This window comes from Pipra filicauda, unplaced genomic scaffold (assembly GCF_003945595.2).
Source record: "Pipra filicauda isolate LSUMZ 115617 unplaced genomic scaffold, ASM394559v2 scaffold80_size11013439_pilon, whole genome shotgun sequence".
Taxonomy (NCBI): domain Eukaryota; kingdom Metazoa; phylum Chordata; class Aves; order Passeriformes; family Pipridae; genus Pipra; species Pipra filicauda.
Genome location: NW_024104987.1, coordinates 6,140,978 through 6,168,695, shown reverse-complemented (window position 1 = coordinate 6,168,695; position 27,718 = coordinate 6,140,978). Strand labels below are relative to the sequence as shown.

General features: G+C 44.6%; 1 protein-coding gene across 18 annotated transcripts in view; it reads left to right on the top strand.

Moving 5' to 3' along the window:
* CACNA1G (calcium voltage-gated channel subunit alpha1 G) overlaps positions 1-27,718 on the top strand; it is a 146,269-nt gene that overhangs the window by 114,051 nt on the left and 4,500 nt on the right. For 9 of the 18 annotated variants that reach the window (XM_027749598.2, XM_027749596.2, XM_027749592.2 and 6 more), the window contains 12 exons: positions 545-595; positions 6,466-6,617; positions 8,885-8,994; positions 10,052-10,185; positions 11,368-11,438; positions 11,717-11,795; positions 11,873-11,994; positions 12,165-12,509; positions 14,875-15,015; positions 18,177-18,311; positions 21,423-21,612; positions 24,152-24,321. In XM_027749598.2, the coding sequence (XP_027605399.1) occupies positions 545-595; positions 6,466-6,617; positions 8,885-8,994; positions 10,052-10,185; positions 11,368-11,438; positions 11,717-11,795; positions 11,873-11,994; positions 12,165-12,509; positions 14,875-15,015; positions 18,177-18,311; positions 21,423-21,612; positions 24,152-24,321 (1,700 nt within the window). Of the gene's footprint in view, positions 1-544; positions 596-6,465; positions 6,618-8,884; positions 8,995-10,051; positions 10,186-11,367; positions 11,439-11,716; positions 11,796-11,872; positions 11,995-12,164; positions 12,510-14,874; positions 15,016-18,176; positions 18,312-21,422; positions 21,613-24,151; positions 24,322-27,718 lie in introns of those variants that run through there. The other 9 variants (XM_027749603.2, XM_027749600.2, XM_027749597.2 and 6 more) reach the window with 4 other exon arrangements.

Here is a 27,718-nt window from a genome sequence, read left to right as displayed (position 1 = left end):
AAGGCTGTGATTGTGCCAGCAGCTGCATGGGGGTTCCTTTCAGCTGGGCTTCCTGTGTGACCTCAGATGCCCAAACCAACCTATGGATGCCAGATATGGACCGACATAGACATCTGACTGGTGGCATGGTCATTTTTGGTTGTAGACTCTTCCAATGCATTTATCCAATCAGATATCGGAAAACCAGAAAAGAGATCTCAGCTCATGAGAAGTGGGCAGGTGCAGGGGTGTCGCTGTAAGTTGTGCTGTTCCAGCAGAATGTGAACTAGGTCGTCCTTCAGAAGTGTCTGCTCCATCATCATCAAATGAGGGGGTTCTCAGGGATCTCTTGGGCTTCCACCTGTGCACGTGGCAGAAGCACAAGAGCACTTCCTTTTTCACGTGTAGCTGAGCCCACCCTCCATGAAGCACAAGGAGAGGATCCCGCAAGGAAACAATCCCGGTAGAGGCAACGGAGAGCCTGAGAGCCGTAGGGACCTCCGAAGGGGATGGGAAGTCTTGCCGTGTGTCCTGCCGGGTGATTAATGCCATTTCGTTCTTTTAGATCTAATGCTGGATGATGTATTAATGGAGAGCTCAGCCAGTGCAGTGCAAGGTACTGGGAAGTCGGCACGTCTCGTCCCATTGAATGGCAGTGCTGTGTCACTAACGGCTCGCCACCGCTGTGAGGCATCCCACTAAACCGTGTGTGTGGTGCAAAGCTCGTTCGCTTACTTCATGGCACACGCATCCCATCCTGAGCTGCAGGTCTCTGCAGACCTAGCTCAGGACTGACGCTTTCAAACCCTTAATTTACTCTTCAATCATGTTATGTTATTCAGTATTATTTTTTTTCCTGGTTTTCATTAAGGCACTGTCAGATTTTCATGACTTTTTTTTTTTTCTCCTTTTTATTTTTTTTTTGTTGTTGTTGTTCTTTTAGGGTTTTTTTTCTTAGAGAATAATGACTGGACTGTGAAGTGGGTCCTTTATTGTTGACTTTAGCTTTCCAACCACCAGCTTAGGAGTCTGAATAATTTGCAGGTGTGTCTCTGGAAGGCAGGCAGTTGCTCTTAGAGAGGATATTTCCTTATTTCTTCAGCCTTTGCTCCGCAAACACTGTGCTTCAGGGAGGCACAGTATTTTTTTCCAGCAGGGTAAAATTCAGTATAGTGCAGAGCCTCAGTGTTTTAATGGGGAGCTCAACCCCACACCAATCCTCAGCATGGACGTGGAGTTTAGTCACTGTGCTGCTCAGCTTGTAAATTCTGTGTATTGATTGAGAGTTGCTCGATCCATGAGGCATCTTGTAAATTAAAAGAAATAAAGATGCCACCTTAAAGCCTTTCCAGGTCCTGGTGGGGATGGACCATCTGGGCTGAACAGTGCTGGGGTCTGATCTGCCCCCCGACCCACCACTCTCCCTTTCCCAGCCCCCCTTCCCAGGACGATACTCAGGGCTGCAAATCTGTCCCTTGCTCTTTTTATTTTTAGGAGAAGCTTTGATCTGGCAAGCATTTTGTTTAATTCATAACTTAAGAATATTAGCCTGAATAATTAAAGAGGTGACAACATAGAAACAAATATAGCTGTAATTTTCGACAAAAATAATATGCTAGGAAAATTGTGCCATTAAAACTCTCACCTGTGCACAAGCTCCCACTGCTTGTGATGGGAGCAGGGCTCCATCCATCTCTCATAGATTGCAGGGAGTTTTGATTAAATAAAAATTGCAAGGTGAGGGCTATTGGCTTTCACTGCAGAGATAACTCAAGGAGACAGAGGTTCTACCTTATATTTCTAGGCCTTGTTGGAAGTTATCACAACATGCTTTAATAAATCCTGAATCTCCTTCCCACTGCTGTTCCTGATATTTTTATTTCTTTGCTGTCTTTCTTGCTGCTCTTGCTGGGCTTCCTGGCCTCTCTGTGAAATGGGGGCAGCACAAGGGGGGGCTCTCACTGACTTTGGGACTCTGGTTATTTTTTCTTCTTTTTATTTGATTGTGACTCCTCTCCTGGTCCTATAGAGTTACATCAAGGCTGTCTTATTTTGTGTTATTTTTAAGACACTGAACTCGTTCCAAACCCCTCTGTTATCCCGTGCAGGCTCAGAAAGACTCTTAGAGTTCGCCTTTAAAACATGTACAATTGTCAGGTCTGTGCTTTGTGTTCCCTTTTGTTGTCTTTTCTTTGGATCCAGTGGTAGTGAATGTGCCATGCCGCTCCTCAGGCACCAGAGTGAGGGAACAGAAAGGTTTTATATTTGAACCTGACTGTTGGGAATTTAGGGAATCAGTCCCAGGTGCTGTAGCCGAACCTCCTGTGGTTCAGTGAGGAATCTGGAGTTGTGACTCAAAGCTTCCCCACATCTCTGCACTTCCAGAGGCTTTTCTTCTCTTTCTATGAAGACAAAATGGAATATACTGTGTGTGTGTGTGTGTGTGTGTGTGTGTGTGCGCTGCTGCTGCCTGGTATTTAGTGAGATATTTTATAATTTAATTTTTTCCTTTTTTTTCCCTCCAAGTCTACATTCTATCACAACCGGAATCTTCTCAGTGGAAATAATTTATCATTTTCCATTTCGCTTTTTTTTTTTTAACAAATCCATTCAGTACAATAAAAGCCAAGTAAAACTCTGTGTTTAAATCTAAAAAAGTTCCTTCAGTGCAAACTACTTTTTAACCTAATAATATTCTTGATACAGTTTGTAAATCCAGCTGCGTCACGGGCTCATTGCTCACTGGTTTGCTGCTGTCCTCCAGATATACTCAGACCTGCAAAGTAGTTAATTCCCTTATTATAGGAGAAGGAAGAAGCTGAAGGAGACAGTAATGGAATTGTCCCACTCTCGTGAATTCCAATTTCCTGTGCCCACGCACCTCCGGCTCGAAGCCACCTCAGGGAAAGTGGCAATTTCTCTCTTGACAGGGCTATATTGGGAGGCAGACGCTACCCAGAGATATTTTGGAGCTGCATGCCCAGCCTGATTCCCCCCAAGAAAATGCAGTTAACGGGAAGAAAGTGGCCCCGGTCCCACTTCTTGCTGTGCTGGCAGAGATGGCCAAGCCCTGGGATACTCTGGGAGCTGGCAGAGGCACTGCCAGGGAGAAACAGGGGTGCCTGTGGTGCTGCTGTGTTGGGCACTGGTGTCATTTCACAGGTGACATCCCATAGCCATCAGACAAACAGCAGCATGGGGTTTAATGCCTCAAACCCAGGCTGGGATCACTGAACCCTGGGGGCACCCGGCCTGGGAGAAGTTAGACAGGAATTAGGAATGGGAAATGTTTATCCTGCAACAGCAATGGTCATTTCTTTTCCTAAAGGGCAGGAGAGGACTTATAATGAGTTTGAGTACCCCATGACACAGGCTGGGGCTGCCATGCTCTGACTCCCAACCCTCATCAAGGGAATCAGTAATCCTGCAGGATGATGCCAAGAGTTGGGCACAGCTTGGGAAACAACCTGAGTTGAGAACCCATAGAAATGATGAGCTAAAGCCATGTCCTCTGTGCCAGGCACTGCTCCCCTTCCCAGCACAGTCAGTCCCCTTGGACCACCATCATCCAGGATGGAGGGGCAGGTGGGACTCACCCAGGCCAGCTCCCAAACAGCTGCAACATCCTCTTCCTTAGGAAGAGATTGCTCAGGATCCACTGTCTGAGCTAAGTTTATCCTGTGTAATGATCTCCAGATTTGACCCACTTCTCCCTCTCTCCTGGCCTCCAGCCACTGTGAAGCAGCTTGATTTACACCCTGTTTACCAGCCTGATGTCTCGTAGTGGGCTTTTGCTGTATTTCCCCATCTTTTCTCATTCTGCCAATTCTTTGTTGGTTTGCTCTCCTCCTCCTTTCTTTAACACCATGTGTGCCGAGAAGCCACGTTAACCTTTCCAGTAATAACCGAGACTAACCCAGAGCTCTTGTTGTTCTTGACACAGTGTATTGTAACAGTACAGTAATGTGGTGTTGTGTTAGTTGTGAAGTTCACCACCCGGAGTTTAACAGATGTCTGTATTTCCCAAGATGTTGGTATTGTTCAGCTCTTTATTGCAATAACTAAGAATGCCACTGTGTGATAGGGGGCACGGGCTTTGCACCGGCGTAACTACGTCGGAGCTGTACCCAAATTCTCTGCAGAACTGTGCAGGTCGGGTTAAAAAAATGGTGTTTTTACAACGGCAAAAAGTAGTTTATCTGTTCAGAAAGTCCCCTGCCCACCTAGGCACAGTGGGGGTTTAGCCCTGGTCCTCGGGCAGCATGTCAGCCCGTGCGTGGGTCATCCCGCGGTAGCATCCGAACTGCACTGAGATGCATGGCCGGCATGGGGAGACCGGGGAAGCGAGTGGTGGCATGATTTATAAACAGGGTTGGCAAATCCCCTCTTAACAAAGTTAACGGGGAAGTATGAAACATTTACAGCTGGTAATTTTGGAAGGCTGCAAGGGCGCCTGTGAGAGCAGCATCCAGGGACGTTTGGCTGTGGAAAGCTGCGGGTATGAGCTGGGAGAGGTGGAAAGGAAGCTTGGGAGAAGGGGGTGCTGAGAGGGGGAAGCCTTTGCAGATATCTGAACAATTAGCAACCCTGCTTATAAGGTCATGCACTGGCTAATCCAGGTGCAGGAGCCCTGCACAGGAGACATTTACAACCTCTCTCTAAATCCTTTCTCTGTTCTAACCACATCGGTGCTATTCTGTAGGATTTGGAATTACCTGTCAGTCAAAGCTGAGAAAAAAAATTGAATTCCAGTGTAGTTATTCATAAATAAATCCATTGCAGGAAAAGGTAGAAACACTGACATTTTTCTTTTTGAATGTGAATTATACATAAATGTAGAAGAAGTAAGTGATCCAATTACGATGGTGTTTTTTTCTGAGATGATAAGTTGGTTCGTAAAAATAGGTCCTATTCCTAACCTAATTGTATTCAAACATTTTAGTTAATTTGCTACTCATAATTTAGCATAATGTGATCGAGATATCTTGACTTTATGGAGATTTATGCAGATTCTGAGATATCTGACAAAGTCTTATGAATGAGTCAGCAGCTACCAGTCTGCTTTTTTTTCATAAGCACTCAATAGATTCAGTATGAAAATTAATTTTACAGACCTTTTCATCAATATTGTGCTTTAGCACTCAGGTGCAGATCACCTAAAGCCCACTGCAGATCAGAAAGTGAATATTAATACTACCTTTCATTTGATGACACTGAAAAGAATTTTGGGCCTTCCAAACCCCTACAGAATAAAACTACTGAGTGATTTTTCTCTCTTGTCCCTGGGCTGGAAGGGAAAGGTCTGTCTCTATGGAAAAAACAAAACTCTTATTTTTCAGGATCCTGTTATGGAGCAGGGAGCACATGAAACCATTAAATCTGTGGGTTCGATTGCAATGTCATTGGCTATTGACAAAGTGAACTCTATTTCCAGGCAAAATTTAATCTTCTAAAATTAGTTTTCCCCGAGGGCAACCCAAACTTGTGCTTCCTGGCTTTATCCTGCCCAACTTTTTTTCTTGAAATAATGTATCAAAATGTACATTTGCTCAGCAGCACTAAATATCAACCATGTAATTCTTACAGCTCAATAATTTTCACAACCAGTTGATCATCTAATTATGAGAGTAACATTATACTCTGACATATTCAAGACAGTCCTTTCCACTTCAATCTGCATTATAATGCCTCCTTGAAAATTGTACTGAATTATATACTCAGCCTTGGCATTTCCTCATTAGAGATTAGGTGAGTAAATGAGTTTATCTCTAGGAACATTCAGGGTCTAAAGAGCATGTGTCATCCCTGAGGCAGCCAAACACGGGGATGAGTTGAACAGTGAAATATGTACTTTGATAATCTTGTCTAAGTGGAGAATCGTTATTTTCTGATCACTAGGGCTGACTGATCAACTTTCCTTGGTATTTTTATGGACCATTTTTCAGGGCTTTGACAGCCAAAGTGTTGAATTTTGTTCCCTCTATAGTTTACTGGAAAGAACATAATATGCCTGAGCTCCTTCCCTTTCAAAGACCACCGCGAACTCAATGGCCCGTGTTTTTAAGGCATTGTTAGTAAAATCTATCCCCAGCATCTGGCCGTTAATTGGGTTTTCAGATACTTTGGGGGACTTTTACTATAGCAGAAACAAAAATTGTTGTTTTAATTTAGGTTTAACTTAAATTTCCCTATAGGGAAAAGTGTTCTTTAGCAGCACCAGCTCACCTCATCCCTGATGCCACAAGGCTGAGTATAGCGCATGTCCCACTGAAGATATTTAATGGATGTAAGATGACGGGAGCCCTGCTGTGTATAAGAAATGGTAACATGGCAGCAAGAAAAGAAGGAAGTAAAAAAGACAGCATGCTGCTGTAATCAGTCTAGAATTTATCGTCTCTGGAGTTGGAAAGTGAGGGTGCGTTGGCTTCAGAAAGACGCAGAGAAATGACTTGACGTGCCTCTCCGCTCTCCTCCTCCCCGCTGCAGAAGCACAGTGTAAGCCCTACTATTCGGATTACTCCCGCTTCCGCCTCCTGATCCACCAGATGTGCACCAGCCACTACCTGGATTTGTTCATCACCGGCGTGATTGGCCTCAACGTGATCACCATGGCCATGGAGCACTACCAGCAGCCAAAGGTACTGGGACGGCCAAGGGGGACATGCAGGGCCATGGTGGGATGTGCTGATGGGCTGAGTCAAGGCCAGTTTTGCTGTTAGACCTCAGAACCCCCATTCACCATGCCTGAGCTGTCCCTTTACCCATGGAGTGTACCTGTCCTACAGCTGGCTTCCAGCTCAATCCATGGCTTTTGATGCATGGATCCCATTGCACCTCTCTAGTTAAGTGCAAGCAAACTGCTTTGAAAATGAGGATGGGAGCAGGTTTGTTTGCTTTGCTAGATTAGATCATCGTTGATATCTTCCATTTTACTTAGGTTTTCCCCCTGAAAAAAAAAAAAAAAAAAAAGAGGAAAAAGAATAGAAGAATCTGTGAAATGTTTCTTTTTGCAAAGTTTCTGCTAAATCCCCAGTGTCCCATAGGACCCGATTTTCACAGGCATTGCATTCCACTCTGATCTTTTAAGTACATTTTAATATATTAGTGTGCTAAGTTCCTGGGTCTTTTTCATGCTGTGAAAATAAAAACAGCCTGTCCTGGGATGTCAAGTCTCTTGTGCATAAGAATGAAATGGAAATAGCTGCCTTTGCCATATAACTTGTACTTACTTTTATTAGCCACTTTCAGAATGAATAAATATAACACACAATAGGAGGAAATATTCTCTAAGACTAGACAGGACTTGAATACTTAATATAAAAAACCACCCCAAACAACTAAAACATGCAAACGACGGGGGGAAATATCCTCCAGCCTATCATAAAGAAGCCAAAAGTGAAAGGAAACAAGCCCAATTTATTTTTTCTGTTCAGGTCACCTTTAAATACCCTGGAAGGCTCATTTCGTGATTCAGTCATTTGGTGATGAAAAAGGTTGTTGGCGAAGGAGCCTGGACTGGAGTCGCACTAGAGCGTGCGTCTTACCGCAGTCGTTTTGCAGCTACATCTTCTCTTGTATTATAAAAATGTTGGTCAGGATTTTGTTTTTAATTTTCTTAAGGAAAATAACATTTTGTCTCTAAGCCTCTGGTATGCAGCGTCTGGGTAATAACTCCAAGCTTGGGCTGTGCTGGTGTGACAGCACAGTTCGAGCCACGCGCATACTTGAGTCTTGCTGAGTCGGGGCCCTGAAATCACTCTGGTCTGGGTGATGGATGGCTGGGATCCTGAAGACATTTAAAGGCTAAATGTACCAGACAGCTTTATACCCAAATATAACAATTGCTTGGTGTCTTGGTGCTGAAAGGGTTTGGTGATGGGATGCCCTGGGAATGAAACACCAACCAGGGATGCTGCAGCTGCTCACAGAGAGGGGGATGCACAGTGCGTAGAGGTGGTTCAAGCACATTTATCTGCTTTTGCCAGATGAATTTTCTTATTTGCTGCAGAGCCCAAGTGCTCTGCAGTATGAGGGGAGGCTCGTTCAGAGCCACGGCTTCCCTTGGGTTTGTGTTTGTCAGGCAGGTGAGGTGATTTTTACCCATGGATGCTTGAAACTAAACTGTAACATGATGGCAGAGTGCATGGCTTAAACCCCTCCTGCTGTGATTTCTCCCATGGAGGGATCAGCAAGTGTTGGTTTTGGTCTCAGAGCACTCTGTTCCCATCTCCCGCATTCCCTAACAGTGTCCTGGACAGTTATTACTGTTCCATTTGCCAGCTATGAGAAATTCAATGCACGTCACTTAAGAGACCAGAGAGGATGCTGTGACCACAGTGCTCCTTCATGAGCAAGGCTTTTGGGGATAAAATCATCTCTGAGGAGGCTTAATGCCTGACTGTGCACGAGTTGTCCCAGCCAGGGTGCACCTGGATTAATGGCCAGGCTCTGACTTCTGCAGAGGAAGGGGGGCAGAGGAAAACACAAGGCACTTGTTCCTCCTGGCATGCCATCCCTCTCTCCTGCTCCTTGCCAAAAGCTCAAGGTGAGGAGTAATGGCAGGCTGTCACAAAGGAGTCATTTGGCCAGTGCTTGCATGAACGAGCAAGTGGGATGAAATTCAGCTTTCTGCAGAAAGCACAAGGGGTTTTGTGCTGCTGACACCTGCAAATGCAGCAGCTCTTACTGCTCACCCCAGCAATCCCAGCTGGGGTTGTGCCTTGGGTCTGTGTCAGCCCCTCCTGGGATGCTATCCCTGGGACATTTATCATCGGAGAGAGTCCACGTTTGGAGACTTTTATCTGTAGTTTGGAAATGAGTAACTGGTGACAGAAGATTCAAGTTTGCAGGCAGCAAAGCCCCTCTGCAGAGCTAATGTCTAACCCAATGCTGTGCCCACATCCAGGTTCTTGATGAAGCCCTGAAGATTTGCAATTACATCTTCACCGTTATCTTTGTCCTGGAGTCTGTTTTCAAGCTTATTGCCTTTGGGTTTCGTCGCTTCTTCCAAGACAGGTAACAAAAGCTCCGTTGTGACCACGGGGGCAGCAGCAGGTTCCGAAGACAGCCACCCACATTTAGCATCCTGAATTCCCATGGTCTGCCCTGTGGTGTCTGTCTGCTATGTGTGAACACTTTGTGGTGTGACTGGTTGAAAGCTGGGTAGGTGGAGGCTTGGGATGTGAGCCGGAGAAGGGATCATGCATGCCAAGGAGAGGGATTGTACCACTTTGGCCCTTGGGAGTGGATGAAACAGAGACAGATCTCACACTGACCAGCTGGTTCTCTTCTCACACCAGTTGCATGTCCATATAATCAAGAGGACCTGCTGAAGTGACAAAATTTATGCCAAGAGACAGAATCTTGCCCTGAATGATAATGAAAGAGAAAAGGGACCCTTTCTTTTGAAGATGTGGAGCAGTGGATGAAATTGTGTCTTTATCTAAATTTTCACTCTCTTACCTCACAAATACAAATTTTATGTCCTTGGTGAATCTTTCTCCTCCCATTTTTGACTTCTTCAATGTTAACACCAAGAGCACACCACTGAGCAGGACTCGACATGAGCCCTTCAGCAGCCAATGTGTTGTTCCACCCCTCTCCCCACATTTCGTGTGTCCATGGTGGGATTCAATCTCTCTCCAGCCTGGCACGAATCCTTGGGGTCTTTCCTTTACCCAATGTGATTTTTGTTGCAAGGACTGGACCCAGGGTCCTGTTCTTTCTGGGGCAGATCTCACGCTGAGGTCCACGAGTGTCATGTCTAGAAGTGGCCGTGGAGATGCCGCAGCGCCTCCCCTGAGGTCTGCAGCCTCTGGGTAGAAAACTGCCCAGCTTTTGTTTCTCTTTCCCCTCAGTCAAGGATATCTTTGGAATTGGCTGGTTTTCTAATGAGATGCATTAGTTATAATGATTTCATAACATAACTGCTTTTGTATAATACCCTCAGAAAAATGCTGCAGATTCATTTGAGTGCTCGAGCCATTGAAATGACTGGAATTCGTGTGAAGCAAGCTACCTCCCCTTGCCAGCTTCTTAGTAGATGTTAAACTTCGTTTTGTGTTGTCTCCAGATGGAACCAATTAGATCTGGCAATCGTGCTGCTGTCTATCATGGGCATCACTTTGGAAGAGATTGAGGTGAACGCTTCGCTACCAATTAACCCCACTATTATCCGAATCATGAGGGTTCTCAGGATTGCTCGAGGTGAGAGGAATAAAACAGAACTGACTTGTGTTTGAGGTGCGGGGTCCCCACCAGGAGAGAGTTAAAGCGTTGGGAAACAGTCCTGGGGCACATCCCCATCATGATGTGCATAGTTCTGGCATCAACAGGCTGTAAACAAATAAAAAGAACAATGGGGGAAAATACTTGCAAGGAGCCAAAAAGCTGAGCCAACTGACCATGTGTTTCTGTCTTAAGAGGACTTGAAAAGCTGAGAGCTTAGGAATGAAGGAGAAGTTACTGTGGCTGTAACTCCCAGAGATATACCTGGGAAAATGATGCCAGTCAAATCAAAGTCATCTCTAACAGGGATTAGAGAACACAAGCTTGAGTACGTTGGCTTTAAAAGACAAGCATCTAATAAATTTAATTTCCCGTGAGGCTTTACATCACACCACTTGGTGACAAAGCTTGCCTTGTCACTCTGCATCCATCTGTCCCCTCAGATGTGTAGCAACACGTACCCGAGTCGGGGAGCCAGCTTCTGCAGGGCCTGATTTTTTCTGAACAGGGAGGTCTCAGGGCCAAATGATGAAATTGTAAAATGTGAGTGTTCAGGCCCTTAATGAAGTACTGCCAGGCCATCCTGAAGGGTATTGTGCTCTGAGGAAAATTGTTCTGATTGCAGCCCTCATCTAAGCAAAGAAGGAGCTGGAGGAGAAATTAAATGCTTCTGTGTCTTAAGGGGGGGGGGTGGGAAAAGTGCATTGGATCCCTTTCAGAATTAAAAATACATGCGGTTTGCAGTTGGAAATGCAACCTTCTGGAAGAGATGTGTAAATCAGTTCCTCAGTGAATCATGTATGAAAGTGGGTAGCCTATGGAAGTGGGAAAGTAGCCCCAGGGCTGGGAAAGTAACTGCTCATGATAACCAGAGGAAGGAGATGAGTCCAACGCAGATAAAGTGGGGAAAGGAAGCGCCAGGCAGAATGATAACACTTTCTTCAAGTCTCAGGATAGGTGATGCTGCTATTCACAGGATTTTGATAGTATCCAAGCAACAAGGAGCGATGTAAAAAGGCCAGGGACTGTAGCAGCTAATGGAGAACACTTGACATGATTTCACATTTCTCCTCCTATAATTTGTGGCTCCCAGGAGAGGGGCTGGGTTTGTGCCTCTGTGCTAACACTGCCGTTACCATATTTCGAACGTGTTTTCTGCAGTGCTGAAGTTGCTGAAGATGGCTGTGGGGATGAGAGCCCTCTTGGACACCGTGATGCAAGCACTGCCGCAGGTAACCCACTGCCATATCAAACCAGATCTCCTCTGGCCCACAGCTAATTTCCTATTGCAGAGGAATGCTAATCATTTTATCTTTACTGTCATTAGAGAATCACATTTCCCTTCCGAAGCACAGTCTGAGATACAGTCCTCACACTGAGGTCATTTTTCCCCTGAAGCAGTTTAAGTTTTGGATTAAAGAATACAGCAAGAAACAGGTCTGGAACAAAAAAATCAATGAATGTTCTTTTTTTGTGTTTTTTTCCCCCCCATTTCTTTTTCTCTTTTCAGGTGGGGAATCTGGGTCTTCTCTTCATGTTGTTGTTTTTCATATTTGCAGCTCTTGGAGTGGAGCTGTTTGGAGACCTTGGTGAGTCTTCCCGTGCCGGTGGAAGGGGTGGGAGTGGTGTGTGAGTGGTGGTCTCATGGCTGTGCTTGGTCCCACAGAATGTGATGACACACACCCCTGCGAGGGGCTGGGACGACACGCCACGTTCAGGAACTTTGGGATGGCCTTTCTGACTCTCTTCCGAGTATCCACAGGAGACAACTGGAATGGGATAATGAAGGTAAATGTTAAGGTTTCATCGGCAAGTATATTGCTATTCTAGATGTGAAATTTGCCAAATCTTCTCAGTTTTCTTCATGAAAGGAGGTGCAGCCAGGAGGCCAGACAGCAGACCGAGGTCCCTGCTGGAACCTCTTCACATCCCTCCACCATTTCCCCCCCTGTTTCCAGGACACGCTGCGTGACTGTGACCAGGAGTCCACCTGTTACAACACCGTCATCTCCCCCATCTACTTCGTCTCCTTCGTGCTGACGGCCCAGTTTGTGCTGGTGAACGTGGTGATCGCTGTGCTCATGAAGCACTTGGAGGAGAGCAACAAGGAGGCGAAGGAGGAGGCAGAGCTGGAGGCAGAACTGGAGATGGAAATGAAGACAATCAGCCCTGGCCAACACAGCCCCTCGGACATCTTTGCATGGACAGGCAGCACCGGTGGAGAGAGACCCGAGAGCCCCCGAGGGTGTACCAATCCCATGCAAATCAAGGTGGATTCTCAGCTCTCTTTAGCTTACCACATGGTGAGAACCTCGGCTGGAGGGTGAAGAGAGCTTGACCTGCATATTTTCTGGGGGAAGACATGCACGAGTTGGTAATGAAGAAGGGGTGTACTGTATGTCCTGGGCTTGTATTCCTCACTGTCTGCTGACTGAGTGTTGCGTGGTGTGGGAGCTGATGCTGCAGGGAAAAGACCCCAGCAGGTCTCCAGACCACCTTGACGCATCTGTTCAGAGGTAGAGAGCTTTGCAATTTGTTCTGGAGGTGTGCCCAAGCCACCAAATTCAAAACTAACTCCAGATTTGCTCTAATCCAGAGTGTTGACTGGGTCCTTTGTGATAGCAAAATCATGAGCATAATGCGTTTGCTTTTCTAATACAGACCCATGAACCACAACATAAAAGAGGAATAAAACTTGGCTAATCTTTGCTTCAGTATTAAATTTGTTTTATGTAACCTCAATTTAAAATCCATCCCCACAGTCAGTCTTGTAGGAAAAGATTCTTTTAACAATAGAATAATCCAGAAGAGGCTCAAACCTGAGCTCACCAGAGCTGGTGGCAGAACTCCCACCAGCTGGAACAGTGCCAGAACAGGGCTGTAATGTGGGAGCTGCTATGAGCTGTACCAGGTCTCCCTAAAGCATGGTTTTTGGAGGAAGATTCAGTTTGAGGAATGAGAGGTGAGGTCAAGCCCCAGACAGGTCCTTTGGGAGGGCACTGAACTGGAATTACACAAGAAATACAGTCCAGCCTTTTTTTAGTCTTAACTGATTGCAAATTGGGTTAAACTCTACACAGACCTCATTAGTTTTTATTACATCATGATTTCACAACAGCATATCTTGGCCTCAGCCTGGGGTGGACTAATGAGTATTCTAATGCATGAAAAACTCATTTGTGATCTTTAGTCCAAGGGTGAAAAAGAGTAAATCCCTGCTTTAGCTTTGTTTCAGTTCCTAAGCTACTGGAAATTTCTGGTGCCATTAGAGCCTCCGATGTCTGAGACAGAGTCCAAAGCTGCTCTTTGGCACAAGAAAAAGAAGTTCAGGGCAATGCGGGGAAATCCAGATTTGCTACGTCCTCTAGGAAGAAACAACACATCCCAACTGTTGTTGCACATGTTGAGCAGAGTACTGGCAGACTGTCCTTGGCCCTGTTGTCCTGCACCAGTACTTACACTGGCAAAACAGAGAAAATGTAGAATTGCAAGACAAGTCAGTGAGAATGCCCTCACTTTGCAGTCTGTTAGACCTGCTTTCTATGAAGGTGGCCTGGGAAAGGGCTTATTTAAGTCATAACCTCCAGAGTGTGTTTCTTGCTCTTTCCCTCAAACAGAAGCCTCAAAAATCTCCAGGAGATTTTATTCTGCCTATTTATTCTCCCAGCCAAAATCTTCAGGACAAATCTGATGCTTGAGCACGATAGCAGAGGAATACAATTCCCAGGACATGACCCTGCAAGGACACGTGGTCAGCATGCTCTTTTGCTTGCCCATTCCCTGGGGTTTTTGCACCGTGTGCTGTTTGACTGTAGCGACAGTCCTCATCTCATTGTATGTAGTAGGCATCCCCCACATGGAAGGTGCACCCTTAAATCGCTCCCATGCTGCCTGCAAAAGCCAGACCCTGCTCTGTACAACCTCGCATTGTCTGTGCTGTGGCCAGCTGGTTGGACGTTGGCCAGGACAACTGAGGCACCCCAACCCGTGTCTGGCACATGAATTAGTGACCTGACATGCGTCCGTCCTGGTCAGCTGCAGCTTTCATGGGCAGGATGCTCAGCTCCTCTTCTAGTCTGGTTATTTTAATTTATGTGCCCTCTGGATATGGATTTAGGTGTCAAGTATTAGGTCCTCGGGCTCTGGACCATGTGTCTCGAAGCCTTACAGCAGTAGTGTCCTGTAGAAGTTCACAGCACCGAATATGAAGATGCTGCTCTACCGGCCCCGTTGTGCTGCTCAGGTCCCGGGAGTGACCAGCTGTGTTTGCTGAGAGCAGGATTGTCCCCGAGGAGGGCCCTGAGCGGGAGCAGCCGCCGTCACCCCGTCTCTAGTAACGTCTGAGAAAGCTGTCTCTGCTCACCGTGATATTACTGCACTGTTCTCTCTCCTCCCCTGCCTCATCTCTCCTGTCCTGTTGTTTCTGTTACTGCCGTTCTCCCTGAACATTTCCACCCCTTTTTCCCTGCTTCTATTCTGTTTTTCCCCCCTTTGTTCATTGGGTTTGATACACTGTCCTTTTTTCTCTCTGTCTCTGTCCCTTGCCTTTTTCCTCCTCTCTCCTTTTGGCTTGCTCTCTCTCTCTCTCTCTCTCTCTCTCTCTCTCTCTCTCTCTCTCTCTCTCTCTCTCTCTCTCTCTCTCTGCATGCTACACACCACCCCTCCTAGGAAAGGCACTTGTTTGATACCATATCACTGCTGATCCAGGAATCTCTGGAAGGAGAGCTGAAGCTGATGGACAACCTGTCAGGCTCTGTGTGCCATCATTATGCCCTCCCAGCTCCCGAATATTACAACTCTGAGAACCAGGTTAATATATCTAATTTCCTGCAAAGTCTCCATCCAAACTCAATTTGACTGAGACCTTTAATAGCGAGTTAAAGTTCTTTGTGTAATGCGGTCACAGGGATTTTGAAGCATAAGTTGGTTTGGATTTTTCTGTGGGAGTTGAGATAATATCTTGGTTTATGATGTTGTATATCAGTGCAAGAGCAAGAGTACAGGCTTGGAGTTTCCCTTGTCAACACAGTAAGAAGTTTTTCATTGGGATTTATAGTTCATGGGTGTTGGAGGGAAAATGTACAAAATCCCATCTCCATCCTTCAGTGAGGTTCTCGTATTTGGCTTCTTGCCTTAAGCAGGGCTCCACAGCAATGTCAGGGCACATCTGCAGAGCCTGGAGCACAGCGTGAGGTCTTCCCAGAGCAGAGTTGCTGGGGATCATCAAATGATCTCTGTTTTGTGCCTACTTATACTGCATGAAAATCCAGTTTTGAATGATTTTTCCTAAAACGGCTTCTTGCAAGTGGGTCACTGTAAACTAGATCCTCATCCCTGATCTAGATTGAATTTAGGAGGGGAGGCAGCCCTTAATGAGGTACTTCAGTAATCGTGTGCTCCAGCGCTTTCTTGAACTGGAATACTTGTTTAAAATTAGTTCATTTACTTCCTAGAATAAAATACCTACTTTCCTCAAGTGTGTTATTCTTTGGAGCAAATATTTTCCCTAAATCACAGCAGTGACCATAATAATAATTCAAGCATACCTATTTTTTCCTGCAGTTGGAATTGAGCAAATTCTGTATTTCTTGATCTATTTTTTTCCCCCTTTCTGGCTAAAAATAGCAGAAGTTTTCTTGTTAAATCAGTGTGCTTATTTATGAGCTCACTGACACTCTAAATTACCCAACCCCGTGGTTCATTAGAGGAAAGGAACAAGCTTAGGTAAAATGAAATCCTACTGCAGATCTTTATATAGCAGGATAACATGTCTCCCTCTGATTGCTCTGTATCGCATTCCAGAGTCTATTAAGCTATAGGAAGTGGCTGCCTCTAAGAATTGCCAGAGGAATAGAGACAGTAGCTTTGGCAGGGAATGCAGAGGGTCAGTAGGAAACCCAGCGAGAGCTGGTTGAAAATTTTTTGTCACAACATTTTTCACTGGAAAGTGCTGCTGCAGCAAAAAAAAAAAAAAAAGGTTTTGTTTTGACATTTTCATAATGAAAAAATATAGCATTCCAGTTTGCAATGGCTTTTTCTTTTAAAATTTAAGCTTTTTTTTGCTCCCCCTCTATAATTAAAACCCGTATAAATCAGTTGAATGTTTCCAACAAAATGTTTTGACGGCTTCGAACTCAATTTTGGGTTTGGGGAGGCTGAAAGGGGGTGATGTTTTGTTTACATTTTGGCTTTTCTGTTCACACCATTTGTCATGTTCTCAGGCAAGTCAGGAATTTAGAGCAGTGCTGGGACTTGCTGAAAGCAACCTGATTAATAGCAGCTCCCAGCAGGGAAGCTCCAGTGGGCAGGAGCTGCTGGTGTCCACCACGTTCCTGCACAGCCTTTTCCTGGCTCCAGTCAGTGGGTCCCTGTTAGGGATCACTGTCCTCGGGCTGGCAGCTTTTGCAGTGGTGCTTTTTCAGGGAGCCTGGTATGAAATCAGGAGCTCCTCCAAAGCAGCTCTCTCATCCATTGCCAGCAGATGACTGTGTTAGAGGAGATATCAAAGCCAAGGTTAGATGAGAGGAGCCCGACCTCTTACTTATCTCAGCTGAATTTTGAGCCTCTCCAGGCTCACTCATCACTGGGTTTGTTTCGCCCCACGGATGCCGTTTCTAAGAGTGAGAAAACCCAGCCCTTTGACAACTTCAGTGCAACAGATCTGGGTCTCTGTGGTTTCTCTTGGAAGATATATTGCTGCTGAAAGACTTTTCAAGCATAGAGGATGGGGGAAAAAAAAAAGCACAGCGAGAAATGTGAAAAGGAAGCACTTGGGACTTGCCCAGAGCAGGCAGCCCCTGCGAACATGAGCCAGGTCTGTAGGTTACCTGGTGAAATGCCATCCCCAGTGCCACGAGCACCAGCCTCAGACATGCACCTGGGGAGGGGATTTAGGGAGGGCTGAGCCCATTGCAGGGCGGACAAACCCTCTTATATGTGCTGAGCAGCAGAGATGCTGCCCTGGGGGAGGTGCAGCAGTCCCCTTTCGCCCCCGTTTTCTCCAAAATCTGAAATGGCATTTCACATTTCTTATAAGAAGGCCACTGTGTCGAGGGAGAGAGATTCATCAATATTTGGATAAAGATTTTTATTAATTGCTTGAATGCCTTCAGTGGGGATATGTTTGTGCAAGATGCATTGGTACAGAATCAGTGCAGCCATGCAGCACCTATTCCCAATTTGGGTTTGCTCAGTGCTGGAGGAGGTACCCCAGCCAGGGCTGGGGGGTATTTGGGGATTGAAAGATGCAGGGATTGTTTTAGTAGGACAATTATTGGTGCTTACCCAGGCACTGGAGGCTCTTTAACCAGCCAAAACCCACTGAAGGCACCAGGAAGGCATTTGCTAACCAAAATCAAGCCTTAAGTTTCCCCCTGTCCCCATTTAGCCATCAGGAAGCTGGTTGTAGTCCCACCTACCTCTCGGGGAGGGGAGGTCCCTGCACTCTCCCCAGGGCACAGGGAAAGGCACACTCCATGTCCCACCTGCAAAATGGTTTTGCTGTTGGGGAATCTTTGCAGACTTGACAAGTTCAGCTTAGAGGCCAAGAAAGCAGCATGGTTATTATGGGGAAACAACTTCAGAGAAACCAGATCTTGAAGCTTCTTGTATTTGATCACAGCCAAGAGAATAAATCTCTCTAGTATGAAAGTAATGTGACTTTTGCTTCTTCATGTAGACAGGAGAACAGCAAAATACAATTCTAGCATTAGTGTACGGTTTTAAGCCCCCTCCCAGATCATTGGTAAGCACTGAAGTATGAATGTCCCACTCCTTTTTTTCATTTCTGTATTATATTTCATTTCTTTAATGTTCTGTCCCTGGTAACAATGTGCATGATGTAGCTTCTCCCACTGCAGGGATATTGCTTTAGTGTCTAGAAATATTTAGATTATGATACTTCTTTTTTAATTTTCTTTTCCAAAAGATTTGTGTCCTGGTTTCTTATGTTTAATCATCTCTCCCTTTAGATCCCTCTAGCTGAGATGGAGGCTCTGTCTCTGACGTCAGATATTCTCTCTGAAAAGTCCTGGTCCTTAGCTCTGACGGATGACTCTTTTCCTGATGATATTAACACACACTTACTTAATGCTCTGGAAAGCAATGTACATACACTGGTCGCTGTATAGTCTGATGTTTACAGGGTTCGAAATACTGCTCCCACTTCTCTACACCTGCCTAATGGCATTTTCAGTTTAAGCCCTTTCCCAAATAGCACCAACCTTTCCCCCTGAACAGGACGTTGTCCTTAATGCCATTAGGTCCTGGGTTTTATCACTCTTGTCCACAAACTTGGCTCCTTGCAAGGAACGAGTAGTTATTGCTATTTTTCCTTTGATGTCTTATGTATAAACAATGTGTTTTCTACAAGTAAAATAAATAGTAAAAAAAAAAAAAATGCTTTGGAAAGCGTCAAGGTTGAAATTTCCTCCCCATCTGAAACAAATCAGTGGTGCTGCGTGAAGAGACACCCATGAGCTGATGACTCGTGTCCTCTGCTGAGGGGTCAGCTCCAACCCCTCGGTTTGTAATGGATTTTTGTCTTTATGAACACAGGCACCACAAGGCTTTTTGCATGATTGGTGCCAGACTGTTTATTTTACGAATATCAGATGGGGATCTCTCCGAGATGATGCTTGTTTTGGGAATTCTTTCTAGCAGCCACCCCGCTGGAAAAAAAAACAACGTTCAGACTACTTTGTGTCTTTTTGACTGAAATAACCAGTATTTTGAACCCTGCCTTAACCATCTCCTCTCTGAAACATTAGACATTTTTAGATGTGTAGCAGTCAAGTGCTTTTTTTCTGCTGTACAATAGACATAACTCCTTTCCCAACATTTTTGGATCATTCTTGTTTCCTTTGTTGTTGTTCATGTACCTGCCTTTGGATGTTTGTGTTGTTCATAGATTTTCTGCCATACTAGTTGACTGCCATCCTAATTAGCACTTATTTGGGAAACATCTCTTAAACCGTGACAATATTTCCCATCATGCTTCATGGCATCATGTGCAAAAGATTTTGTAAACTACATTAAACTTCTTGTATGAGACTTTTCATTTCCAAATTAGTCTGGAGAGTTGGACAGAGGAGAAACCCTTCTAGTTTTGAATCAGATTAGACAAACCTGTTTGAGAGCGTTGCAAAGTCTCAAGGGTGTAGCCAGGAGAGATGGTTTTTCTCCCCCCTCCAAAAAAAGCAAACCCAGCTTGAACAAAAGATTTTGTGAATTTGTGTCAATACCAATGAAGTGTTTGATCAAAACAGTTGCCCAAACTCCTGAAAAACTACAAACTTTCATTGAAATCTCTTCTAAATGCAGTATTTTTACACTTCATTTAGATGTGGCTTTAGTTGAAAAGTATCTCCAGATATTTTGTTTGACTCAAAATAGATTTGGATTGAGATTTTTTTTTTTTTTTTTTTTTTTTTTTTTTTTTTTTTTTTTTTTTTTTTTTTTTTTGGTTCAAGGAAAAATTGGATTTGATTTTCAGTCAAGCCAAAACAACATGTTTTTCAAAACTACCAATGAACCAAAAAGTCATGTGCTCCCGCAGCTCTGTGAGCTGGACTGGGAAGACCGTTTTGCAGCCATTCTAAAACACTTTTCGTGAAGTTCAATCATGAGATTTCCCCCGAGATGATCCGAAAGTGGAAACGAGCCCAGTGTGGTATTGGATCCTGTCAATGAACCCAAGGGTTCATTAAGGGTTGGGTTTGGATGGGATCTCGAATACACGTTCTCGTGTTTGGATCCAAACGGGTTTGAGTTTGAGATCTCAGGTTTCAGGCCATCTTTTCTGCTTTAAGCTAAGCAGTGACAGCTCAATAACATAAACTGTTCAGCGGGAAGGCAGGGAGGGACAGAGAGGTTCCCAAACCCAAAGTCTCAGCTTTACCAGAACAGGTTTTGCTCTCCTTCCTTGAGCTGTATCAGGAGGCTGCAGTCTCTCTTGTCTAGGCTGTATCCAAGCTATATCCAAATCAGCAGGTTCCCAAGGACTGAAACAAATGCTGCATGACAGTGCAGATCCGTTTCCTTCATTAAATTTACAACTGTGGTCTTCCTTTTTTTTTTTTTTTTTTTGCCTTTTCTTCTTTTTTTCCTCATTCTTTTTCCTTTTTTGTAAATTCCTTTTAATCTCATCATGTTTCTTGTGCAAACGAAATGCCATAGTGAAATTTTCCTTTTGTGACTGAAGGATAAAATTGGGACGAAAAAAATCTCAGTGTTGATTTCAGAAAACCTGTAATGCACTGAGTGAAGGGAAAATTTTTCAGAAAATACGATTTAAAGTTTTTCAGAAAATACGATTTAAAGTTTTTCAGAAATGATCAGCAAAATACTGTATCAGCCTACAGTGGGACAACCTTATTCCTGTGTTTTTCAAGTGAGACCTTTTAAAGATAAAATAATTCTTTCATTAGAAGTACATGGGGAAGATGACTCTGCTTCCGTTTTTGCTAATATTGTCCAACACAATAACACTCAAGAACATTTCTGGGATGGAGATATTTTCTTATGAAATGAGACCTGAATCCATTCAATATTGCCTCTGGGGCTGCCCATTCCAAGAGACACTTTGGCTATAAAAACTCCACAGTCAACATATATACAATAACCCTCACTTGCATTAGATCCCTTCTAATTAGAGAATGACTTTCACCCTGAAGCAGTAGTTTTAGATATCCCTTTCAATAAAATGGGGTTAGTTATTCATTTTGTGAGAAGAAAAACCAATAAAATTGTGCTGGGAGCCAGAATAGAGAATATTTTTTGTAAACTAGTTTTTGTATTTGGGTTTTATTTGTTTGTTTTCCTTTCTTTTATTGTTAGAAGAGGAAACTACTCACCTTTGCAAAAGTCTGCCTTGCTGATGAGGGCACCTAGGGAGCAGAGGATCAAAGTTATGCCAAGCATGTGACCGTTGCTGGCCTTGAGGCATGATGCCTTCTTTGCATATCCCTGAAATAGTCATGGTTTATCCCTACAGTCTTGCTTCCTCTGTTTCTGTGGTTCATTGTGTGACAGTTTAATGACAACTCCCAAGGAGGGGGATAGCCCTGGTAGATCCATTCGTGCAACCTGTGCATCCCGACGACGTGCATGCCCATCGTGCCATACTGATTGCAGTGGCTGTCGCTAGCGTTTCTGGGCACTTCTCCTCTTTCCCACCCCGTCCTGTCCTCCTTCCTCACTGTTTTTCTTCCCCTCAGGCTGACCTCCGCTCCAGAGACGACACACTGACCCTGTCTCCCAGCAAGGACTTGCTGAGCGTGAGAAAGCCTTCGGTGGGACGCACCCACTCCCTGCCAAACGACAGCTACATGTTCCAGCCGCCCTATTCCAGCCCCTGCCCTGCCTCCCTGGGCGAGAGGAAGCCAGCACATCACAAGTCCCAGTCAGGTACACATCTGTCAGCTGGGGCCAGAGCAGGATTTTCCAATATAGCAAGAGTTGGGATTTTCCAAGCTCTTCAGTAGGAGGTAGCAAGTTGCCATTGGTTTCCAGGGAGGTGTTGGTGTCCAGACCTGGTGTCCTTCCTGGCTTTGAAAAGACCCTCCACAACTTACAATTTACAGAGCCCAAGCTATATTAAAGATAACTTCTTTTCCTCAGAACTTTCTGGCAATGTGACAGTGGCCCAGCTCAATGCTGGTTGTCCCCCTTCCTGGTTCCCTAAGGTTACAGTCCCTGCAGCCTGGGCTCCATCTGCCCCACCTGAGCAATCTATGGCCCCAGAACAGAAATCCCAGCAGAAAAATATTTCTTCCAGTCTGTTTTTTTTTTTTGCAGCAGTACCTGTTCTGGCAGGTCTTGGAAGCTCTATCTAGGAACATCTGTGAAAGATGGAAAAATGGTGCCTCCAAATGCCTGTAAAATGAACATAAATGTGCTAAATTGGAGAGATCTGGAAGTGAGATGAATGGAAAAATGAGAGAGTGCAGAATTGTTCTTCCCAGTGTGCATGGCTGGGATATACATCTTAGAGCTAAATTCAGAGATATTCTTAGGTACAGCATGTTGCAGGTACAGAGGGCTCTCTCTTCCTGCACCTCTGTACCTGTACTTGCAGCTGCCTCCCAGAGCTTATCACTGTGCTCCCATTTACTCTGTCTGCCAGGGATTACCTGCAGCTGGTAAGGGAATGGAACCACCTTTAATTCGTCTGTACATGCCATCATTTTAGACATTTGTCACAGATAAGAAGACAGAGAAGTTTTTACAAGCATTGTCATTTGAAAGCCTCTAAGCAGAACGTAATTTCAGCACTGTTCAGAATGGTAGGAGATTTGAACAGATTAGAAATAAGATGTTGAAATTTGCATAGTAATAAGAATTTGGATGAATAGCGACTGTTGAACGGCAGCAAAAAAAAAAAAAAAAGTGGGCAGAAGGGAGGAAGATGAATCTGGAGTTGTGAGAAATCTCTGCCACAATACACAGTTTTCAAGGTCAAGAGCTGTGCTTTGAAGCACCTGTTTGCACATAATGCAAACGGTGCATCTGAAATCCTGGTCAAATCCCACTGAAATCAATAGCAAATCTCCCGTTACCTTCAGCTGAGCCAGAATTTATGGTTCTCTGTAACAGTCAAGAAATTCCTGACCATACAAAAGAATCCTGTTTGCTACAGAGGGAGTTTCCAGTGCTTCATTTTTGACCCTTAATTGGGAGGTATTTGTCCTGTCTTGAACAAGAACAACATCAACTCAAACAGAAAGTGGGTAATTTCCAAGTCCCTTCTTTTTCAAGATTTCACTTCCCAGTTCCAGCTTGGAAAACTGGCCCCATCTGACAGCCCTGGCTGGGCAGGGCAGGCATTGCACCCTTGTAAATCCACAGGAAAAACTGTTCCACTGAGATGCAGGATTTTGGAAAGGTAAAGCTGATGTCTTATAACCACATTAAGCAATTAAACCTTCTGTGTTTTTCTCCTTCTGGTGAAATTCCAATTGTCTTAAGCGGGCCAAAGTGCTGGGAGGTGGATAAGGTGCCCAAATTTTGACGTATGCATCATCGTCCTGTTCTGCCTACAATGTCACTTCTTTTCAGGGTGGGGAAAGTCACCCCCACCTGTTTACAGTTTGTAATATTATAAAGTGCTGTGAAGATAGCAGAAGGTGCCAGGCGCCTCTAATAAATCACCACAACTAAGCCATAATATTTCAAGCTGAGAAGGTTTTGTTGTCAGAAACACTGGCACTTGCAGGAGGTATTTGTTTGAATACTCCTTCGTAATGGGGCTGTTGTTCTGGGAAAGATTCCAGGACAAATGAGATTCTCTGGGATGCAGTCCAGGTTAAATGAATTGTTTTGAAAAATGTTGAGCCTGTGTGTGGGGGGAGCACGCAGAGTTTCAAACCTTTTAGAAGAAGTAGCCAGCAACCACAAAGGGTCAAGAAGAGGCTGGAGAGTATGTGTTTCCTTCTCCTGGGAGGCTTTGTAAAACCAGCCTTGAAAGCTGCCAGGTGCCGTTCCCTTTCACTTTGTTTCCAGTGTGCCTGCTGGTTTGGCAATCCCAGCAGTTGGTCTCTGTGTAGGGTCAGGCACAGAGACACCTCCTACAGCCTTTCAAAGTCAGATACTTGCGGTGCTCAGAGGTGAAGCTGCCTGCAAAGTTGTTGGCCCTAAAGCAGGGATGTAGGAATTGCCAGTTCAGATGAACTTCTAGTTCCTAATCTTCTGTTCTTAACAGGAGCTAGTCCCAGTTGTATCGGGGGGAAATGCCAAGAAAAATGAAATAATAGACAATTCTGGAGTAATTTATTGATAGGCAGGAGTTTTTTCCCAGTCGTGGAGAGCCAGCTGCTGAATTCAGTGGTTTTGCTGTGCCTCTCTGATCCAAGGTGCAACAGAGCAGTTTTCTCAGGGAGGTCACTGAGGCTGAGACACAACCCCCAGATGAACATGTCCCATTTCTGTCTCTTCTCCCCCTCGCAAGGTTCAAAGGCATCGGTGCAGTCGCAGCCGGCGGACACGAGCTCCCTCCTGCAGATTCCAAAAGACCATTTTCACCACATAAGAGCTCATGACCATTTGGTGGGGGAGAGCAAGCCCCAGGTTTCCCAGCAGGTGCACTCTCCTTCTGCTGAAAGGCTGCTCCGCAGGCAGGTAAGCAGACTCTTGATCATGAACCTGCTGAGGTTTCGTATTTGGTGCATTTCCCTGTTAGCCGTGCTTTAAATTGAGGGAGGGATTCACAGAGAAACCTCGGGAGAACTGTAATTCTCCTACAGAAATAACAAAAAGGTTGATGGATTTTGATCTGAAAGCCGTCCAGGAGTCTCCAAAGAATGTGCGTGATGAGTATCATCTCCTTTGGCAACATGCCTAAATGTTCTCCACATTGTTAGCACTTTATTTTTTTCAATCCTCTTCATAAATGCAGCCAAATGCTCCCCAGGGGCTCGTTGGGGTTGAGGAACTAATTCTTAACTGCTGTGATTTTTTCGGTGCTTGAAAGGACACAGGGACTGCAGGCTCCATCCCAGGCCACCCTCCCTCTCACTCCTCTGGTTTCTCAGAAGGGAGAAGTGTTTAATGGAAGCTGGTTATCTCATAGGCAAAACCATCATGGAAAGCATACTGGCTTTACAGTGAGAATTGAAAATTAAAATATTTTTCCATCCACTGTGAGCTTTTGAAAAGTTTGAGTATATGCAAAACAGAACACATTTTATTTTGCAACTGGTTTTATCTCTGGTTTTTGCCTGGAATTGATTTAAATCCTGATTCAATCAAAGATCTAAGAGATCTAATCAAAGATTCCAGTCTGGTTGATTGGAAGCATACGTTTAAATTTATCTTTTTTTAGTAAAATACTTAAACTTGTGCTTCACTCTCACATTTTTAAGCATATTTCATTGATTGTGCAGCTGGACCAGGACCAGAAGCACATCTGATTCAAAAACTCTGCTTTCTTCAGTAGTTTCATGCCTGATTTTACATACACAAAGTGGATCGGTTCTATTTTTTCAAAAGCAATTTCTTTCCTGCATGAAAATAGTCCCATTTCTTTCATCTTTTAATCAACATTGACAAATTAGACAGTTGATTCATTAAGCTCTAAAAATGAATGTGAAGTACCAAGGTTAACAATTACATTAGTCTGTAATACTAAATTGACATAAGAAATTCCTTGCATGTATTCATTTGCACAGGGCTGGCCAGCTACCCCAATCACCACTAATGGGGATACTAATTGATGTCATGATTCCAGTTCATAACCACTCTCTCTTGCTTTCTAATGAATAACAGACCCATCCTTTTGAACTGATCTAGCCAGAATAAATTACCATGTTGGCCATCTTCTCCAGTTTAATTTTGTTCATATCTTTGACGGCTTCTTTTTCTAAAGCTTTTCATATGTTTAAGTTAATTTATTGTCTTCCCCCCTCTCCCTGCTCATGCAGTGACATGAGCATGGTCTTGGAGTGACAGTTCAGAGAGCAGAAAGCTTTGGGACAGTGAGCAGATGCCATCCACGGGCAGAGCCATGAGGACTTGCCTTGGGTTGCTCCTGAGCAGCAAGGAGCAACCAGTGTGGTTAATGGGAGCAGTAAGGCTGTTCCTGGTGATATTGCTTTTACTGTTAATTGCAATCTAGATGGCCAGCCACTGGGAAATTTAGTCCTTAAAGAGGCAAAATTCCCTTTACAGCCCCAGCTCTTCTGCTTGCTCAGTTGCTCTCTGCTTGGCTCCTTTTTATTGCCACCACTAATTTCTCACCAGCACATCAAATAGCCCAAACTGGCAAAGCATTTTAGTTTGCAGTACCCATTTTTCCTTATTGTTACATATACTGCATGCAATTCTGATTTGTTTTCTTTTCTTTCTTTTCTTTCTTTACCTTCCCCCCTCGTGCCCTCTCGTCTCCTAAATCTGTAATAGATAAATCTTGTCCACCACATACCTGGTCCGTGCACTTTCCCTGAGCATTAAAACCTGTGTGTTTAACCTCCCTTTCCCTCCAGAGTGCTGGAGAGCGAGCACAGTCCCCACAGTAACGTCCAGTTTAGACTCCGGAGTGTTTGACAATTAGCGATGCACTCGCAGATGAAGATGAGTGGATCGGATGCTTTGAGAGAACATTCCTGCTGAGGATTATGCTCCTTGGCAGTGCATTGCACTAAAGCTTTTCTCCAGAGGAATTCTACCTGAAGTTAAACCTATATTGATTTTGTAGTTCCAGGACTGTGTATCCAAGGTGTAGCCCACGCCAAGCTGTGGCTACTACAGGTGTACACCCCACTGGGATGGCAGAGGGTCCTTTTATTTTCAAACAAACCAGTAAAACATTTGTACAAACAGTTACTGCTAACAACAACCACAGATGCCTGTATCATAGGCAAAGAAAGAGCTGGTGGTGGCTAATACTGTCGTGGTGTGCAACACAGGTTGGTGTGCAAGCAAAAGTAATGATAATAATTACTTTTTGCTTCTGTATTCAACTTTTGTGTGGTCTGTGTCTGTTCTCAGGATATGAACGTGATTTCTTCTCCCAAACACTCACTAAAGCTACTGGTGCTGAGGAGACCAGAATAACCTCACTCTTGACTGATTAGTTGCCAGTATTTTACTGTGAAATTTTAACTAGAGAGGATTCACCAACATTGGACAAAACTGTTTGCCATATTAAATATTCTCTCAGCTCTCCCCGTTGACAAAGGGGGTGTGCAGATGCAGCAATAGACTCTGGTGTTTCTGTGCACACATGAGCACACTGCAGCTGACAAGAGCTTTGCTGAATAGAGATCATTTGGCTCAAACGATCCTTGCGGGACAATTTTTATATAAATTCTATGATCATTTCGGGGTGATTTGTCACAAAAGTATTCCTTAGTATGAGGAATTTCATCTACTTACAGTTTTTCTAAAGAACTGAGACCAGCTGTATGCATTTCCTCCAGATTTCTGTGTGAAGTTTTTAATCTTTAAGATCATTTAAGAGTCTTCTCAAACCGAGACTCTGCCTTTAAGGGCCAGTTAATGTGGCTGATTTATAAAACCTTTTGACAAGGAACGCAGTGCAGTGAAAAGACAAAGCCTTCAAAACATGCCCAAGGTTCTGTCTGCCAGCAGGCACTGATTCTGCGAATGGCTCCAGACAGCCAAGGCAAAATGTGCCTTAGGAAGCCTGAACTTAAACATCAGAATAAGTTGAAATATTTGCAGATTATTATTAGTCCAGCTTTGGACTCCAGCTTTTCCTGCTCCTGCCATAAGATGGTGCAGAGTCGTGGCTCCAGCAGGGACCAAAGCCAGGGACAGGCTGTCACCCTGATGCTGGCACAGGGTGTGGTTGCTCTGGTGTGCTGGCTCTGGGGATCCTGTTCCGCAGCATCACCTGAGCTAGAGAAGAGAATACACACAGGCTCACTTGCACATCTTCCCTCTCCTCCTCGCATCTGGGCTGCTAAAATTATCAAGGGCTTTGCTGTAGAACTTCACCCCTTTCATAACAAGAACATGTGTGAGTTTGGGTGGGGGCATTCTGGTTTTGCAGCCC